The 17825-nt window shown below is 39.7% G+C and overlaps 1 protein-coding gene across 1 annotated transcript; it reads right to left on the bottom strand.

Moving 5' to 3' along the window:
• Positions 1-1919: 1919 nt before the first annotated feature.
• ano2a (anoctamin 2a) lies at positions 1920-17825 on the bottom strand (the record flags this gene model as incomplete). The annotated part of the gene is made up of 27 exons (XM_034085316.1): positions 1920-3058; positions 3207-3912; positions 4532-4637; positions 4880-5058; positions 6046-6098; positions 6287-6439; positions 6517-6680; positions 6792-6892; positions 6986-7043; positions 7123-7234; positions 7469-7670; positions 8144-8218; positions 8699-8755; positions 8856-8930; positions 9359-9370; positions 9770-9852; positions 11131-11291; positions 11379-11513; positions 13742-13806; positions 14083-14130; positions 14330-14385; positions 14504-14555; positions 14657-14711; positions 15123-15295; positions 15491-15586; positions 17210-17512; positions 17664-17825. Coding segments are annotated over 27 exons (4107 nt in total), but the record flags the coding sequence as incomplete, so codon positions are not given.

The following is a 17825-nucleotide window of genomic DNA, read 5'->3' as shown; positions in this document are numbered from 1 at the left end:
TACTTGATTCAAGGACAGAACATGAGTTCACTATTGTTACATAAATTACATTTGATACTTTACACAATCAAGTAAAGTAATTGTGCTTTGTGTAATACATTTCAAAATTAGATTAGACTTGTCTCCGTCAGTGCCACTTCTCTGTGCACATGCAATCATGAAGGAAGAGTAATTTGCAGATGGAGAACAAAAGATATCAAAGGGCAAGCCAGATAAAGGAGGGTGAGGAGGAGCCCTCCTGAGAGCAAAATATTAGAGAAGTGACGCCCTTTTGTCCTCTTGTGGACTCTCCCCATAACAGAGAAGATAAAAACTTGATATTTAATCTGTTGGAAAACTACTTCCAGAAATGTACAATCAGTCATTAATAACTAGAAATATTTCCTGTAATGCCATGATTTACTCACTGGGATACAGTATAGCTCACATTAGTTTATTGTTTAACCTCAATGTGAAAACAAGTACATACCTGCAGGCTGTTTCGTCTTGACCAGTACCAACCGAAGAGAGGGAAGCTGAGGCAGAAGGTGGACACAGTCCAATAAAGTAGAATATGCCAACAAACGTACTGCATATTCAGTCCCTTTGTTAACAAAATAAATACATTTATATATATATATGCACATTGAAACACACAGACACACTCACCTTCCCACTGAGATGTTCAGGGACCTCTGTGTGTGTGTAGCCTGTTACTCACACAGTTCATGTACTTCACTAATTCACTCCAGATAAAAGCCCTAGATCCTATACGTTCACTATTTCAGCTTTTGTGGCAATCTTCTTCAAAGACGGCCTCAAAAGTTTCAAAATAAGGCAAATTAACTTTTCAGCTAATGCTGTACGATGCAGCTCATTGTGTGAGGCATCAGGCTGCAGTAGGCATGTTTTTTTTTTTTTCCGAATGCATACGTTGTCTCACCTGGATAGAAACAAAGTAATTCTCACCTCCCACTCTCTCTGCTGTGATCACACCCTTGAAGTTGCAACCGGTCCTCTAAAGTGAGGTTAGCTCAGCGCTGGACAGCCCTGACAGAGCATTTTAGTATTTTCAGATATAAATGTGACGCGCAGTGGTTAAAGAGTGGGATAGTTTGTGTACCCTCACCTGCAAGAATTCCCTTGGAATGCAGGGAAGCCCCCACAAAGGCCCCATTCAGTGATGGGGAGGGGAGGAGGAGCCAGTGTAGGTTATGGATAGAGGAGAAAAAGGATCTTTCGTACACAAACAGAAAGAGTGAAACTTCACTCTGCAAAAATAGCACAGCTGTCAGGGACAAAAATATCATAAAAACTCACGAAACCTTGGTTACAATAACAACGTTTACCCTTTTAAGTTTTTGTTAGGCAACATTTTCAGCAAGTAATTACAATTTAAAGGTGTTTTTCTTCTTTTGCCTGAGAACTTTGGTATTGTCAGGTTTGAGAATGATATAAAAGCAAACATCACTGAGCTTCGATATCTAAAGACAGGACACCAAATCATTTCTCAGTGTTTCAGCACACACCACAGGGGGGCAGCAGCAACAAAGCCTTTCAGTGTTGTTGACGCTGCCCTCTTCTCCTGATTAGGATTCATTCGCACATTTTTGGGAATGTGTCGTGAGTGCTGGGTTAATGCCTTTGTTATTTTCTCTGATTTTTGTTTGATGTTTCTTTATTCTTCTTAATTTTTGTATTCTTCTTATAAGCTGAATATGGGTAATTTGTTCAAATTAACTTTAAGAAATAAAATACTTCCAATTTTCCCATTTGATGTCAGAAATAAAAGCCTTTGTGTCTAAGTTGCCAAGACTGAATGCAATATAAAAAAATCTTATAACCTTGTGTGTTAACAAACAAAAAAACAGATATTAAAAACCTTCATTTATTATAAATCACATTTTTGTATATATCAAAACCTCTAGAAATAAACGGTATCTGACGGTATTGAGACTAGCGGTGCTGTATATATTTCCATCTTCCTCTGGTCTACAAGGCAGCACTGCTGCATGTGTGGGACAGAAAATGGTAGAGGAGCAGTGGCTATTTAGCTGTGAAAATAAACCAACAAAAAAACAAACCCCAAAAAAAGTCAGCAGGAATAGAAAGAGTCAAAGTTCCAGAGGTAATGTTTTCTGGCACGGGAGGGAGAGTTTCAGAGCCGCTTCCTCTGAATTGTTCAGCACTCCCTTTGTCAGTGTCAGCCCTAAACCTCTGAGTGGTGAAAACATTAAGATTAAGAGGATAAAAGCACGCTCAGTGTTTCTAGGTGGTTACTCTTCAGACCCCAGGTATTATGTGGGTAGAGAGAGAGGACAGACGGAGGGGTGAGGCTCCAGTCACAGAGGGGCTAATCTGGATAGTCCTCCCCCTCCCTCTGACCCCCTCTGTCCCTTTCCCTTCCAGCTCTCTCATACTGGTGAGTTGTGCTTCAGTTCACTGGGGGAGGGGGGGATGCGGTCCCCCAGGTTTGTAAAGCTGGTGGACTGGCTAGGCTTGATGGAGCTCTCCTCAGGACCGGGGGCTCTCTGTCGGGGAGGCAGAGTGGAGCACCGGGCTTTGCCCCTGGAGCGTGGCTGCTGAGGGGGGGGGGCTTTCAGCGCGAATAGTTCAATGGGGGCTTGGGGCTGCTGGGCCGATAGAGACTCCGCAGGGTGAGGAGGTGATGATGGTGACACATGTCTGTGGGGGGGAGACAATTGGTTGCTTGAGGCTGGTAATGAAGAGCCCAGTGGGACCAGGGGAATACTTGTGGCCGCCTGCTGGAGCCTGGTGAGGCTGGTGGAGTGGCTGGGCCGCGGCAGGCTGTAACAAGCCTCCGACTCTCTTTGACGAGAAGGCAGGGTCTTGGACTTGGCCCTTGAGACGTGCTCTTTGGGAGGAGGAGCAATTAAGGACAACGGCCTCGTGTCAATATCTGATGGTGTCAGTTCTGCCCTGGAGCCACTCAGACTCAGGGATGAGCCTCTTTTAGACGATGGATGTGAAGGAGGCATCTGTTCCTTCTGGTGTTCCTGTTTGGACTCTGAGCGGGGGAGCTCTGTCTCTCTGGCTGTGCTTGGGAAGGGTTCATCATCTAAAGGATGAGAAATACAGAAATGTATTATAAACAGGACAACATTACTTTACAGAAAGGATGACAAATGATAAGACATGTATTGCTAAATGAAGCTGAAAAGCCCAAAACAGCAAGACCACCAACACAGCACATGTTCTCCTCTCACCTAACAGACCCAGCTGACTCATGAAGGCGTCCAGATCCACAGTAAATTCCTCATAATGAACCTCCGTCTCCGTAACTCCCTTTTCGTCCCCTTTGTTTTCTTCTACTTCCACTTCGTCCCCTTTGTTTTCTTCTACTTCCACTTCGTCCCCTTTGTTTTCTTCTACTTCCACTTCGTCCCCTTTGTTTTCTTCTACTTCCACTTCTTCCTCTTTGTTTTCTTCTCTTTCGACTGTTTCTTCTCCTTCCTCTTGCTCAGTATCCCCCTTTTCATCCTCTTCCTTTTTTTCTTCATCTTTTTCTTTCTCTTTTTCTTCCACCTCTTCTACTACACCTTTATCTTCTCCTTCCTCTCCTTGCTCCTCCTTTCCCTTCTCTTCAACTTCTTCGGAAGACCTCCCAACCTCTAGATCACTGTCACTGTTACTTCTGAGTTCATCCAGATTGTTTTCAACCCTTTCTTCTTCCTCGTCCTCCTCCACTTGCGGCTCTTGTAGTTCTCCCATTGGTTCCTCCACCACAATTTCTATGGTGGAATAGCGGGAGATTGAGTGTTCGGGGGAGTGAGATTTGGCACGTGCTCCTTGGTCTTGATTCAGCAGAAACTCCATCAGCATCATGTTCTCTTTCTTCAGCTGTTCCCGCAGAGATCGTGGCACGTCTGGGATCATCCAGGCCACCAACATGCTGAGGAACATTGCAAAATTCTGCAGGGGAAAAGACAGGCGGCATTTTTAGATTATATTAGTTTACACATCAAAGGGTGCATATTTATAGGTTTTAATAACTGCAGAAGAAGGTCAGTGGTCCTAACCATCTGCCATCTACATCAATTAATGGCTCCATCGCCTGGTATTCGAGGGATATTAATGATTGATCTTCAGCTGTTCAGATACACTAATTCAGACACAGCGGGCTCCAGACGAGCACCATTGAAATCCCTGGCTTTATGTTAGCTTACATAAAAAGAATTCCAACAATTTAGATTTGGGAAAAATAAAGTATCTTCTTCAATCTGTACAAGCAGATAATCTGTGGGGATGTATACAAATCAGTATCAGGAGAGGACATGTTTGTTTGGCGCATCCCAAACAAATATATATATACAGATATATATCTATAACATCATGCATGTGCAGGCAAAAAAGACAAAACAATGGTGAAGAATGAGTAAATAACAAATCAATTACAGTGCACATATGCGATTAAAGAAAGCCACATATCAGTTGGTTGCATTGGTGTTAGATTTGAAAAAGAAAGACTTGGAGATCAGGGAACACTTTTTAGACATTAATATTAGAACCATTGTAAATAATATTTGTATACCTGGAAGAATATTACAAAGGCCAATTTTGCAGCCAGGACAGACCAGTACTGTTTAGAGAAGGTGTAGGCATGAGAGTCCCACGGTGGGTCTCTGTAGTCCTTATACCTGAAAAACACAGACAGTGTATTAACAAGGAGAATCATACACTACCATAAATCCAAAAAGGTTGACAATCAGAGAAAAATCTGAGGATTTGCCTTCGTAAAACCCCTTCTGTAAACCCCACATTTTACAGTTTCTGAATACTCCTGTCAAGTTTGGTAATTAGGTAAAGTAAGAGCTAAGCTGCTGGGCTCAGGATTTAAAGGAAAACCTAGGTAGGTCAGGGATAAGAGAGTCAGTCTGACCTGCACATAGAGACTCCGGTGATGAGGGTGGAGGTGGGCGCACTGCCCGGTGGGAAGTTGGTGACATTAAAGTAGGACAGTGAGTGCTCTGTGAAGCCCTTCATGGTGCCATTTTCACTGTACATGTACTGGTAGACCATTCGTGGAACAAACTCTGACGTGAAGGAGATGACAAACGCCTGGGAAGACAAACAAGGAGTGATGAATTTACAATAGTGTAATATGATCATCGTGTACCAATTACTGCTGCAACATCAACTGGTGATAAGCTATATACAACCATATAGGATTATATTAGACTTAAAGGTACACTGGTGAGAATTTTGACAAAGTTAATTTAAAATATGTTTTGTGACAGATATAATTGCTAGTTACTTTACAAACAAAAATGAAAATGTACAAATACAGCAAAAACTATTCGTTGATTAATTGGCTCCACATTCCTGCCAATGGTCTTTTGTTACTCAACTGATAACATAGCTGGTATGTTGTGTAAAGAAATGCACCGACAAGTCAAGAGAAAAGGAGACTGCCAGCTAGCAAACATGAATGTTAATGTATTCACGCAAATAATTCCAACTATTTTGCAAAGGCTTTAGAAAATGCAAATTGCATCAATGACACAATGCATTTTTGTGAGAAATAGTGAATGTAAACATATTTTCTTTGTTACACAGACACTCCAGAGCACTCCTTTTTACACATGATGATCCTCTGTCTCTTTAACGCAACATTATATCACAATTTTAATCTTAAAATAATTTAAATGTTAACAGCTTCAAAATTGTTTATGATGCTACACTGACTTATGATAGTAATGTGTAATATCAAAAGTTGAAAACATGTACAAATGCACCTGTAAAGGGACATATGTATATGTTTAAGACAGCTGTGTATGGGTTACTTGCATTGTAGAATTGAAGGGGCAACAATATAATAATGAACTAATTGATGTTGCTTTAAGTATGAAATGCAAATAAAACAAAAGATAAAAACCTGATGATGTAAAAAACAATGATATGGCAAAAGCAAAACATTTCACTCATATATTATTACTCAGTATTGAAAACGTTAAGTAACTAGTTGTGCACATCGAGTTAATGGGCACAGCAGATACATACATAGTATATACACACACACACACAGATACACTCACACACACTTACATTGGTAATGACAGAAAACTTGCTGATTCCACAGAGTATGTTGTACCAAATCCCTGGACATAGAATTTGCATGAAAAGAGACACAGAGACAAAAAGACAAAGAGGAAAAGGGAAATGTGTGCGGGACAGACAAAGGCAGAGAAGATTAAGGGAAAAAGTGATTACAATTTCAAGGATAGCTTGTTTCACATTCACACAGGCTGACTGACAGAGTGGACGTGCTCTCATGTGTGATCTGTACCTATGTCTTTACACCTCACAGCATCAGGCCGCCTGAGCTCAGTGACAAACTTTGCAGCATCCAGGCGGATTTCAATGACGTTGTTGAGCAGAGCGAACGCTGGCGCCAGCGGGAAGGAGGCCACGAACAGAGTCACAAACCCATACTGGATTACTGTAAAACACACAAAGTTAAAGAAGCATGTTGTGTGATTGCAGTAGTGAGTGAGCAAAATAGTAGAAGAGACTCACTCATTTCCATGTATTCTGGAGTCACCCCTTCATAGGGTTCAAGGGTGAAGTCTTTGTCAAATTGTTGCTTCGGCCTCTTCTCTTCTGCTACAGAATCCTCATCCTGTGCTGCTCTTTTCTTTCCCTTTTCTTCCTGTATCGTTCTGTACATCTTCTTCAGCTTACTGCAAAGACAAATGTGAGAAAACAGAGTGCAGAGTCAGAGCAAAGATAGCAACGATTGATAAATAAAGGAGAAGTGTAAGTTAAGTGTTCACATCTTTATATATACTTACGGTATGAGAACCTCAAATACATTATTTTGGATGAGCTGCTTTCCCAGCATGATCATGCTAAGCTGGATGCACAACTCGATGAGGCAGCCTGGCGGGGCACACTGTAGGAAGACAAAACACATTTGCTCAAGACACAGATACACATTAACTGTACATACATACGCGTCATTTTTAATGCGTGTAAGTGAACATACCTCCTCCATGCGATAATCTCCAAAGACGTAAACATAGTCCCCAGGCCGCCCAACAAACCTGTATGAAAAGATGTTGCATAATAAGCAATAAGGAAAGACAATGTTGAGAGGTAAAAGATTGTATATGAGGCACACACCTGCCCTTGAAGAAGGCCACATAGAAAATAGGTGCAAAGGCGTTCATGGATTTGAGGAAGAAAGACTTAAAGATCAGCTTCTCTTCATACTCTTCCTTTGTTTTAGGAAGTTCTGTTGGAAAGGAGAAACATGAAACGTAAACACATCATGTTAGGCATCACAGTGATTGATTTTCATCCAAAGGAGTCAACTAAATAACTAACAAGGCCTTACATGCTCAAATCGTTTTGTTTTAATCCAAAAATATGTTTATTTGTTCAGCAAATATCCATTGGCCCAATGTTGAGAGACGTGACGATTCCCTATTAAACCGTTTTTACATAATGACAGGATTATATTGAATACCCAGTTCAGTCAGCCACACAGCGATGGATCCGTAGACCTCTTCCAGCACCAGAACAACGAGCATGTTGAGGATGATGCCTGTGGTGGTGACGGTCATCCTCACGCTGGCCTTGGCTTCAGGGTCAGGGTTCATGGACCACACACTCAACATGCAGATACGATAAACCACCACCCCAAAAACTGCTGAGAAGGTGACGAAGATCTGCACACACAACACACATACCCACAATATTAAAGTTAGACAACAACATAGGATTGCTTTTTTAATGACTATTCTTTATGAGCAGTGTATGTTTATAATTGTAAGTGCATGTAAATCAGCATTTTTTTGTTTGCTTCTACTCTTATTTTTATGAAGGGCAGTTTTATCCTTCTGTTGAATTTGAATTAATTTTTTTTTTTATGATCTTTAATGTCTGGAACAAGTTAGATTGTTTCCAGAATAAATTTGTTTTGTTAGCACACATTTTGGGTCACTACTATTAACACTGTCATTGTGAGAAAAATAATAGACATAATATGCTTCACAGTGAGGAAGTGATTCAAGTGAATAGACAAACAATGACAGAAGGAAAAAGCTGAATAATTCTGTTGTACACTGTTCTCACCAAAAATGACAGTAATCATTATATAATGTTTGATGTGATTATAATAGGAGGAATGCAAATGCAGTACCAGCAGTAGTAAAGTGGACACATTGATGAGATAACCTGAAAGGTGATCCTCAATCTCCAGGGACTCTGGTTCAAGCTGTCGAGAAAACATGCATATTAATTGGGTACAAAGACAAAAACAAACACGCACGCACGCACGCACTGTAATATACTTTAATGCATGAACAGCATGGGATGTACATTAATGCTGAGCACAGGTTTTGAGGACATTATGGTTTCTGTCTGCCAGGTGCATGTTTACCGCCTGATAGAATCCCCTCCCCTTGTTCCTCTCCCTCCTCCCTTTTTCTCTCTCTATCAGTAATCTGAGCTAATCTCAGGAAGGTAAGCCGCTTTGGAGTCAACCATCCACTCGAGGTGAAGGTGGTTTCCTTTTTGTTCACCAACATGAACTCATACAGACAGAGTAGGTCTGTTACAACTTTAATTTCGAATAAAAACTCAGACATGCTGTAATTAATGCTGGTATGGATAATGTTGCTATGAAGCAACAGCCCTGCCGTCTCCCATTAGCAACTGTCTCGAAATAAAGTCACACAGAAGGGTGCAGTGATACCTGTGAGGTCAGCATTTGGTCTTTTTCTCCATCTATACCATCCCCAATGTGAGCCATCTGCAAGTCAAAACGGAGTGAGAAACGTGTTAGAAGCTGTCACTCAGTTGGTGTCACAAATCATAAAATTGAATCTGAAACATAAACCCAGAAACAATACCTTTTTCTTTGACAGTTCTTTCACCTTTGCTTTTTTCTCCAGCAGAGCTTCTTCATATTCAGGCCTCAGCTCCTCCTGCATCACACACATGCACATGGTAAAACACACACACAAAAGAACCCTCACACCACAACTTAGTATATGGACTTTGGTCACTAGCTACGGAGTTAAGGGTTAGACAGACCTATACAACAGAGCCATATTCTATGACATTTCTGATTGAAAAACTGCATGACATTAGCAGTTTGAGAGAATCACGTTTTTTCAGGGACCTTGACCCAAAAACATAGATTTTATCAAAGGGATCAGACTGATTTTGATTGGAATTTATTTTCCAAAATCAATAAAATGCTGTTTTTTATACAATTTCTTATTAGAAGACCCACCACAGTAAAGTTTAAAAAGAGTCGTCTCCTAGACAACTCAAAATATGTTATCCAAATACATTGGTAATAAATATTCAAACAAAGATATTTCTGAAAGACATGATTTATAATACACACCTGGACTCGCTCCTATAAGCAGCAATGGCAGAAATACATAAAGAGAGACAGAGAAAAAGAGAGATTTGTATTGGTGCTGCAATGCTGGGAGTGTTTATAATTGAACACAGCAGTGTCACTAGCAAGCACAGCCTTTAAGAATAGAGCAATCCCATTACAGCCATTAACAGGGTAAAGAGCTGTGTTAGTGCTCTGATGGTCAAGTGTAAATGTGTATGTTGACACTGTTCTGTCACGAATGATAATCTGCAAGGTAAAAAAACAAATGTTATTATGCTTCACCTGGGCCAGGGGGTTAACACTTTCTGACCTTACAACATGGAGAAAAACATGGATACTCTCAATGACAAGCAGTTGACACTATGTCTATTCCAAAATAGTGTGGGTGTATTCTTGAATCTATTTTGGTACCTCCTCATCCTCAAGGCTTGTAAGGTCCCACATATGTTTCAGACACATTTGGCGCCTCTTCCAGTGCTCGAGAAAACAGGCAGCTACAAGAACAAACACAGAAGGAATAACAATCATTAGCTGTAAACAATACAAAAAGATTTCCCCTTTTGTTTTATTACACAAGAAAGTATTATAGTGGGCAATAATGTTTTAGTTATGGAGTATTATGAGCCTCCCTTAACAGCAAACAAAATGAAGCAAATGTTTTATATACTTTACATCCAAAATGATGGTTTGTAGATCCATTACTCTCAACCCCTGTTAGCTTTGGCTTGCGAGAAAACAAATTATTCTATACCCTCACATTGAATGCAGAATCAAAAAACAGAGGATACTCTTAATGAAAGTAAAGGTTTGCTGCATTTAAAGGTGGGGTATGTAATTAATTTCAGAAACACTTTTTCTTATATTCCATGGAATGCTCTTAACATCCCGATAGCAATGAATATCTTAAGTGCTTTGACAATAAATACATAAACAAATGTCATCTGTGGAAGCCGTAGTACTGTAAAAAGCACGACCAATCATTTTAGCCGGCCGGGCTAAAATAACTGGATGGCCTACCTGCCTGTCAGCCTTCCATCTGTGCACAAACTTATCTCGTGCCCTCATTGGTCATGTGCCCGTTCGTGTGTGTTGGAGGAGGGGCTCTGTAAGGAAGTGACAGATTTTTTCCGGCTGTGTATTTTCAAATTATTGCGCACTCGAGCTGGTTTCTCCAAAATTACCTACCCCACCTTTAGCAAGAGCAAATCTATAAAAACCATCATACATCTTATCCAGCATAATCCATGTCTTATTATTCCCTATTCAACTTGCAAAAGACTTCCAAAAGTATTTCCTTTATTTTTAAAATAGTGAGGTTTTTGTAAAGAAAATGCTTTTTGTTTAGGTAATAGTTAGGATGAGCCTGAACACACAACATTTAATTCATACTGTACAAGTTCTGTGAGATTTTTTCGCCTGAGATTTTGTAATAGTTTGGTTGTTGTTAAATGCGGAAATAATTTACATAAAATTATTGAAATGTACTTAAGATAACATGGGGTGAATAATTGATATACAATTTATCCTTTTGGGAGTAAAGTATTCCCTTAATACAGAAATGTTCTCGACTATAATTGATACAAACATGAGTCAACTCGTTTGGCCTACAGTACATTTGCATGCAGTTAAGTAGCTTGATATTGATATAATATATCTTTATCAGTGATTCTCGTAGTGCTGTATTCAAGTGTTCATACTCTCCCTGCCACTGCTTCTAAACTGGACTACAGAAATAAACATGATCAAGGAAGTGTCTTTGAATGATTAGTTACCCCACAGAGACATGAAGATGGCAAAGAGGACAGTTACTCCATTGTCGAACAGGTACGATGCTCTGGTCAGTGAGCAGACGGAGCTCAGGAGCCAGTAGTCACACACTCCGTCACACAGTGGACACATGGTGATGTTATGGTGGTCATCACATGTCTCCTGGCTGAGCAAAGACAATAATGTGACCACATGGATGGCGATAATAGTGTACTTCTGATAATCATCCATTAGAGTGTTTTAATCTGCCTACCTTGGCACATTGGTATCCACAGTGAATAAACCGTACAGGAAGACAATGATGCCCAGCACAGAGGGGGGGATGAGGAGCTGAGTATAGACACCGAGCCAGGCAAAATACAACCCAATCTGCTCTCCAAAGTACTTCCTGTTGAAATGAAGCAAATATATATTTAAAAAAAAAAAAGAATTGTAGTCAGTTTATTGAACATGTCAGAAACAAAAGCATACAACAATAATATATATATATATATATATATATATTCTCTTTTTTTCCTTTTTTTTCTCACTCAAATTAATAATTATAACAAAGTACAAAATGAAAAAACAATAGTAATTCTCAAATAGTCTGTCATGTTCAACAGGGGCAAGAAGAAGCTTAAAAAAACTTTTCTGGTCCTACCCCCTCTAGCATATATTTTTATTATAAATAAAACATTAGGTCATCGTCATCAGCGACATGTTTGTCTTGTTAATTTGTTTGCTTTTTGTTTTTTTACAAAACAATCACAAATAAATTACTTTTACAATTACAAGAAATAACAACAAATGGGATTTTACAGGTCCTGTTCATAACCATTATTGATTTGGCTCCTAAATAATACTTTCAGTTTAGATAGACTTGTACAATATTTCAGTGCATTGTTACAGTTATTCCACAGACTAACACCTTTTGATGAGATGCAATGAAGTTTGGCATTTGTTCGTACGGGTGGTTTTTTGAAAATGCAGTTTCCTCTCAACATGTGCATGCTTTTTCTCCGTGTGAAAAGTCCCTGGATATTATGAGGTCATTGTTGATTTGCGGCTTTGAACATAATTTGAATAGTTTTATAGTCAACCAGGTCTTGTAGTTTTAGTGTTTTTAGTTTGATGAATAATTTATTTGTTGGTTCTCTGTACGTAGTTTTATGTATAACTCGTATGGCTCTTTTTTGCAGGATGAAGATAGGATGTGTATTTGTTTTATATGTGTTCCCTCAAACTTCCACACAATACATCATGTATGGAAGTATGAAGGAGCAGTACAGCATAAACAAAGAAGCTTGATTAATTAGGTATTTGGCTTTATTCAGAATTGCTATTGATTTGGATATTTTGGCTTTGATATAGCTTATATGTGGTTTCCAACTTAATTTATTGTCTATGATTACTCCAAGGAATTTTATTTCCGATACTCTTTCTAATTGGACGCCATTTATAGTGAGTTTCTTCTCTGTATTGGTCAATCAATTCCCAAATATTATTAGTTTGGTTTTGCTTGCGTTCAATGTTAATTTATTTTGGTCAAACCAGATCTTCATCCTGCTCAGTTCCTTCTCCATTGTGACCAATAGCTGTTCTAAATCGTCCCCACAGCAGAGTAGACTTGTGTCATCTGCAAAAAGAATGGTTTTAATAATTTTTGATACTTCACATATATTGTTAATATACAGAATAAATAGTAATGGCCCCAAGACTGAGCCCTGAGGCACCCCACATGTAACCTGCAGTAGTTGTGATTTATGGCTTTGTAGTTCAACGTACTGTTCCCTGTTATGTAGGTAGCTGGATAGCCATGATAATGCAACACCTCTAATGCCATATCTCTGTAGTTTTTTAATTAATAATTCATGGTCAACCGTGTCAAATGCTTTTTTAAGGTCCAGAAATATCCCTATTGCATATTCTTTCTTTTCTATTGCCTTTGTAATGTGTTCCATAAATTCTATAACTGCAAATGATGTAGTTCTGTTTTCTCTGAAACCATATTGTTGTTCATAGAGTATGTTATGTTTGGTGATGAAGTCATTTAGTCTTGTATAGTAGATTTTTTCCAGCATTTTAGAAAACTGTGAGAGCAATGAAATTGGTCTATAGTTTGACAGTACATGTTTATCTCCAGATTTATCTATTGGTATGACTTTAGCAGTTTTAATTTGATTTGGAAATACACCGGTTTGTATTGACTGATTACAGATGTGAATTAGTGGTTTGGCTATACATTCAATAATGTTTTTAACTGTATACATGTCAATATCATGACAGTCTGTAGACCTTTTACGCTTAAGTTTTTTAACTGTGTCAATAATTTCATTTTCATCATATATGAACTAGTTGCCGGCCTATGGTCCAATCCTGTTCCACCGTAGTAAACAGTGTCCCAGCTAAAGGCCAGATTATCCCAGTGAAGGCTAATGTCAAAACATTCTGCCAACAAAACGATTACTTCATGGTAGGTTCAGTAGTAGCTTACTGTTTATTTAGATCTCTTACATTTAAGACTCTATGAGCTTTCTAGTTAAAACACCCTGGGAACAGAGTGTTTTCATTGCAGTCCCAACTATAGCTGTAGCTAAAGACTTTTTTTCTTTGTTCTCACTAACTGCTCCATACCTGATCAAGTCAACCGGCTGATATTTATACATGACTCCATAGTTGGCCCATTCTTCATGGAGGAGCTGAAAGCACATGACACAAGAATAAATCACTTGATAATTGAATTGCAGATTGGATTTAATTTGACAATATACAGCGGTTTTATTGCCATTTCCCTCTCAAAGTCATGCTTTGAGAGGAAAAAAGCATTATACATTTAAAAGAGTGCTTTGTTAATTAAACTTTCAACACTTTACATTACATGTTCCTGCCCTGAAAAGTGACAGGTACCATCTCCACTGGTCCCACCAATATGTGTAGTAGGCTTTTTGAGAACATTTTGGGTCCACTAAACTCACCTGTCTGTCATTTCGCTGATCTCTCCTCCCTCTCCTTGTGAACGAACCCTGTAGAAAAAAAGAACCCTTTATATAGAGATTCACTTCCTTTATGTGATGCAATATCATAATTACAGCAATTACAATGGTTAAGAACAGTATTTTTTCTATGTTTGGTGCTATATAAATCAATAAGGCCCTCAACATAAAGAATATGCACATGCACTTTCACATTGTCAAGTGAAGTAGCTTTTTCTGTTATACTCACATCATGCAGAGGGAAGGCAGAGTCGTAGACACCCTGAGCCAATAATGAGTTGATGCCTAAATTAGAAAATAGGAAGTGCAACGCAGTGTCACAGACATGTTGAGAGGTAGCATGAATGTGCATATGCACAATATAGGAAAGGAGAATAAAACCACAGCTAAAGTTTGACCTCACCAGTGGTTTGGCAAGTTCGACTGCAGACAGTGCGGGAAATAATCTCAGCCACCTAAACACAAAAAAAGGAAATCCAAATTGTGTGAGCTCAACTACATATATATAAATATTCCTCCTTACATAACATTTGTTGGATTTTTTTTCTGTACTCACTATTCTGCTGCGTGTTGCGTTGTCAAATAAGGTTTCTGTTGACTTGATGTCATACCTGCAGGAAATGACAGGAAGCAGTCAAAGACCAAAATGTGAGCGATTAATATTAACAACAGACTTCACTCACTTTCACATTTACCAAATAAAAGTGTTTATTTTGTCTTTGTGTGTGTTTGTTAATCAAATAAATCAGGTAACTTGAGGAAATCACTTTTGAGTGTGACATTCAGTAGCATTTCAGTAGTCCAAACAGTACAATTAATTTACATGAAAGCTCCACCATGTTATGATAAGAATGATGTAAGCACACAGCCTGCAGGTGATTTGGATATTATGGGTGTTATCTAAATCACTTATCAGGACTCAACTGAAGGGCATGTGTGTCCCCAGCCAAGGGCGTGGATAAAGTGGGTTAGTTTCCCTTCCATGAAATGTGTGCATGTGAGCGGGACAGCCAGGTACTCACAGGTGGAGCTTGTCTCTGATAAAAGGATGTTTGAGGGTTTTGAAGTGGACACGTGTCTGTGAGTCTTTTTGGACCTCACAGTCAGGAACATCCGGAAGAAACGGTGTGCTGATTTTGTTCATAATGGAATCCCACATCCCCGCAATTCCCATCCGTTTCCGCAATTCACACTTCTGCTCAATGAAAACACACGTAGAAAAGGTTTGATTATATTCTACACTAAGTTGTGCACACTACACACATCCCCGTCATCACTATTCACATTGCATTTCTTTGAAGGGGATGTTATGTTAATTCTTCTGCAAATGTTAGAATCATGTTACATACAATTTCACATTCAAAACCAGGGTGTGTAAATGGCTGCTGACCTTCTTCACAGCCACTTTGATCTTCTGGAGCTCCGCTTCTCGACTGAGTATTGGCCATGGGATGTGAAGCCGGATAAACCCTATGCCTTTAGCCCTCTGCCAATGTACACACAGACAAACATTAACATAATAAAAACACAAAATGCATTACTACAACCATTGTGTATATTGGTAATTAGATGTGGGTTACAGGCCTCTATGAATAGATTAACTGTGTATCTGGTCTTTTGACTCCCTTTGCCTTGGATGTAATGCTCTTGTTACCCATGGCCCATGGCAGTCAGATGAGCCTTCCCTAAACCTGTAAGTATGCTACTTTGTGTAATAATGAGGCTGTTTTGTAGGAAATCCCATTATGTCAAGCCAAGAACCTCCCAATCCTCCAAAGTATAGAAAATGAGTGCAGATAATGTTGGACTAGGTACTTGAAAGCCGCCTTAATGTAGCCAGTTATCCATTTTGATCATGTGAAAAGTGACAAGCTATTACCTTGTTCTATGGCCCACAGAATTATAACCTGCCCATGCAATTACTGTAATGACTTTAATGCAAGGCAGCTACCACTGCACAGGCTCAACCAACACCTCTAATGCTGTGTGTCACCAGCAATTTACCAGCAATTTTCCAACAGCAACATGAACACCCATCATTGGACACTATACACTACTATTAAGCTGCCTCATTCTGATCAGAAATCATCAAAATGTTATAAAAAGGAAGAATTTTGATGCAAAGATTCATATTTTTACCACTTTGAATGAGTAGTGGTAAAAAAAAGTATGTCCACAGTTTGGTTGAAAAGTAAATTGTACAATCATGATGTAAGTATGATGTAAAATAACTTCCTTATGCTGTAGCACAAACAAACAACACAATTAAGCATATTCATACCCACAACAGTAAACAATTGGATGAAACCGTCAGAGCTCAGTTACAAAAATGAGATTCTTATCGTATTTAAGCACAGGCAGACAGATAGACATACTGTCCAGTACACAGTGACCACTGAGTGCCCCCTTCCACCCATTCAATCAAAACTAAACCCACCAATCTCCCCCACTGTGCACTCATGTTTCAGCACACACACTTCTGAGCAGTGGATCACTCTAATAAGGCCCTATAATCTGGCCTTTGGCTTTAGACTCATGGCGAGTGTTCTTAATCCTCAACCAAAACAGCAGCTGATTTAACACACAACCATCTCACAAACACATACACCAACACACACACACACACACACACACACACACACACACACACACACACACACACACACACACACACACACACACACACACACACACACACACACACACACACACACACACACACACACACACACACACACACAAAGACACACACACTAACATGCACATATTCACAGACATAGGGAAAACAAACACACTTGCAGATACTATATAATGTACACGACAAAAGACATACAACATACTTATTACTGTAATTTTGACTATTATAACTATTATTATATCCCATAATAAATCACCAATAAGTAATAAAGGCTATTTTTAACCAGAGTGCAGGCATGTCCTCCAGTTTTAAGGGACAAGGTCAATCTTCCCCTCAACCTGTTTGGCAGCCGTCCATGACAGGATTTATGTTCACATCACTTAAGGTCAGCTCTGACCCATAAACGTCTATAGAAGTGTGTAGCAGATGAACAATAATCACGTTGAAAGGACTGTAAAAGCAGAAACGCACCTCTTTATCACGCTGTAGCTGTAGTCCTGCTTCCATTAGACCCGCTTCAAACTCCTCCCTCATTAAAGCCTTTTCCTCCTCAGTCAGCTTTGACTCCTCCACCTCTCCTGCAGGAGCACCTCCATCCCCAGACTCTGCCTCCACCTCACAGCGGCCCGTAGTCGGAACGGGCACAGTCCCATTGGGGATAAGTGAAAGGCGTGGTTTGGATGGCTTTTTTTTGTATTTGTAGCAAAGGACATAGTCAACTTTTCTCTTGCCATCGGAGAAAAATAGTCCAGGGCCTAGCTCGATGCCGGACTCCTGGAGAAATGCAGAAAAGCACACAGATGTATGGGGTTACACATTGAGAATGTAGGTAGTACTTGATACAGATCATGCCAAGTAGGTAATCAATTGTTGTGTGATTTTGAGGATTCAGGATGGGACTGTTGATATTCATAGAAGTCCATACCGGAGGAGGGGGCTCGTCATCGTCGGGGGGGCTGACGGGGCTTCCATTGGCGGGCTCAAACCCAAGCTGGGACAGTGATTGGGCCAAGGACACAAGCTTCACTGAGTGACTGGAAGACCGCTCACTCATTTCTGTGGTGACAGGCACACGTTCTTTTCCGTT

Source organism: Pseudochaenichthys georgianus, chromosome 6 (genome assembly GCF_902827115.2).
Source record: "Pseudochaenichthys georgianus chromosome 6, fPseGeo1.2, whole genome shotgun sequence".
In the NCBI taxonomy this organism is placed as follows: Eukaryota; Metazoa; Chordata; class Actinopteri; order Perciformes; family Channichthyidae; genus Pseudochaenichthys; species Pseudochaenichthys georgianus.
The sequence above is the reverse complement of the archived record's forward strand: the minus strand, read 5'-3'. Positions and strand labels throughout refer to the sequence as shown.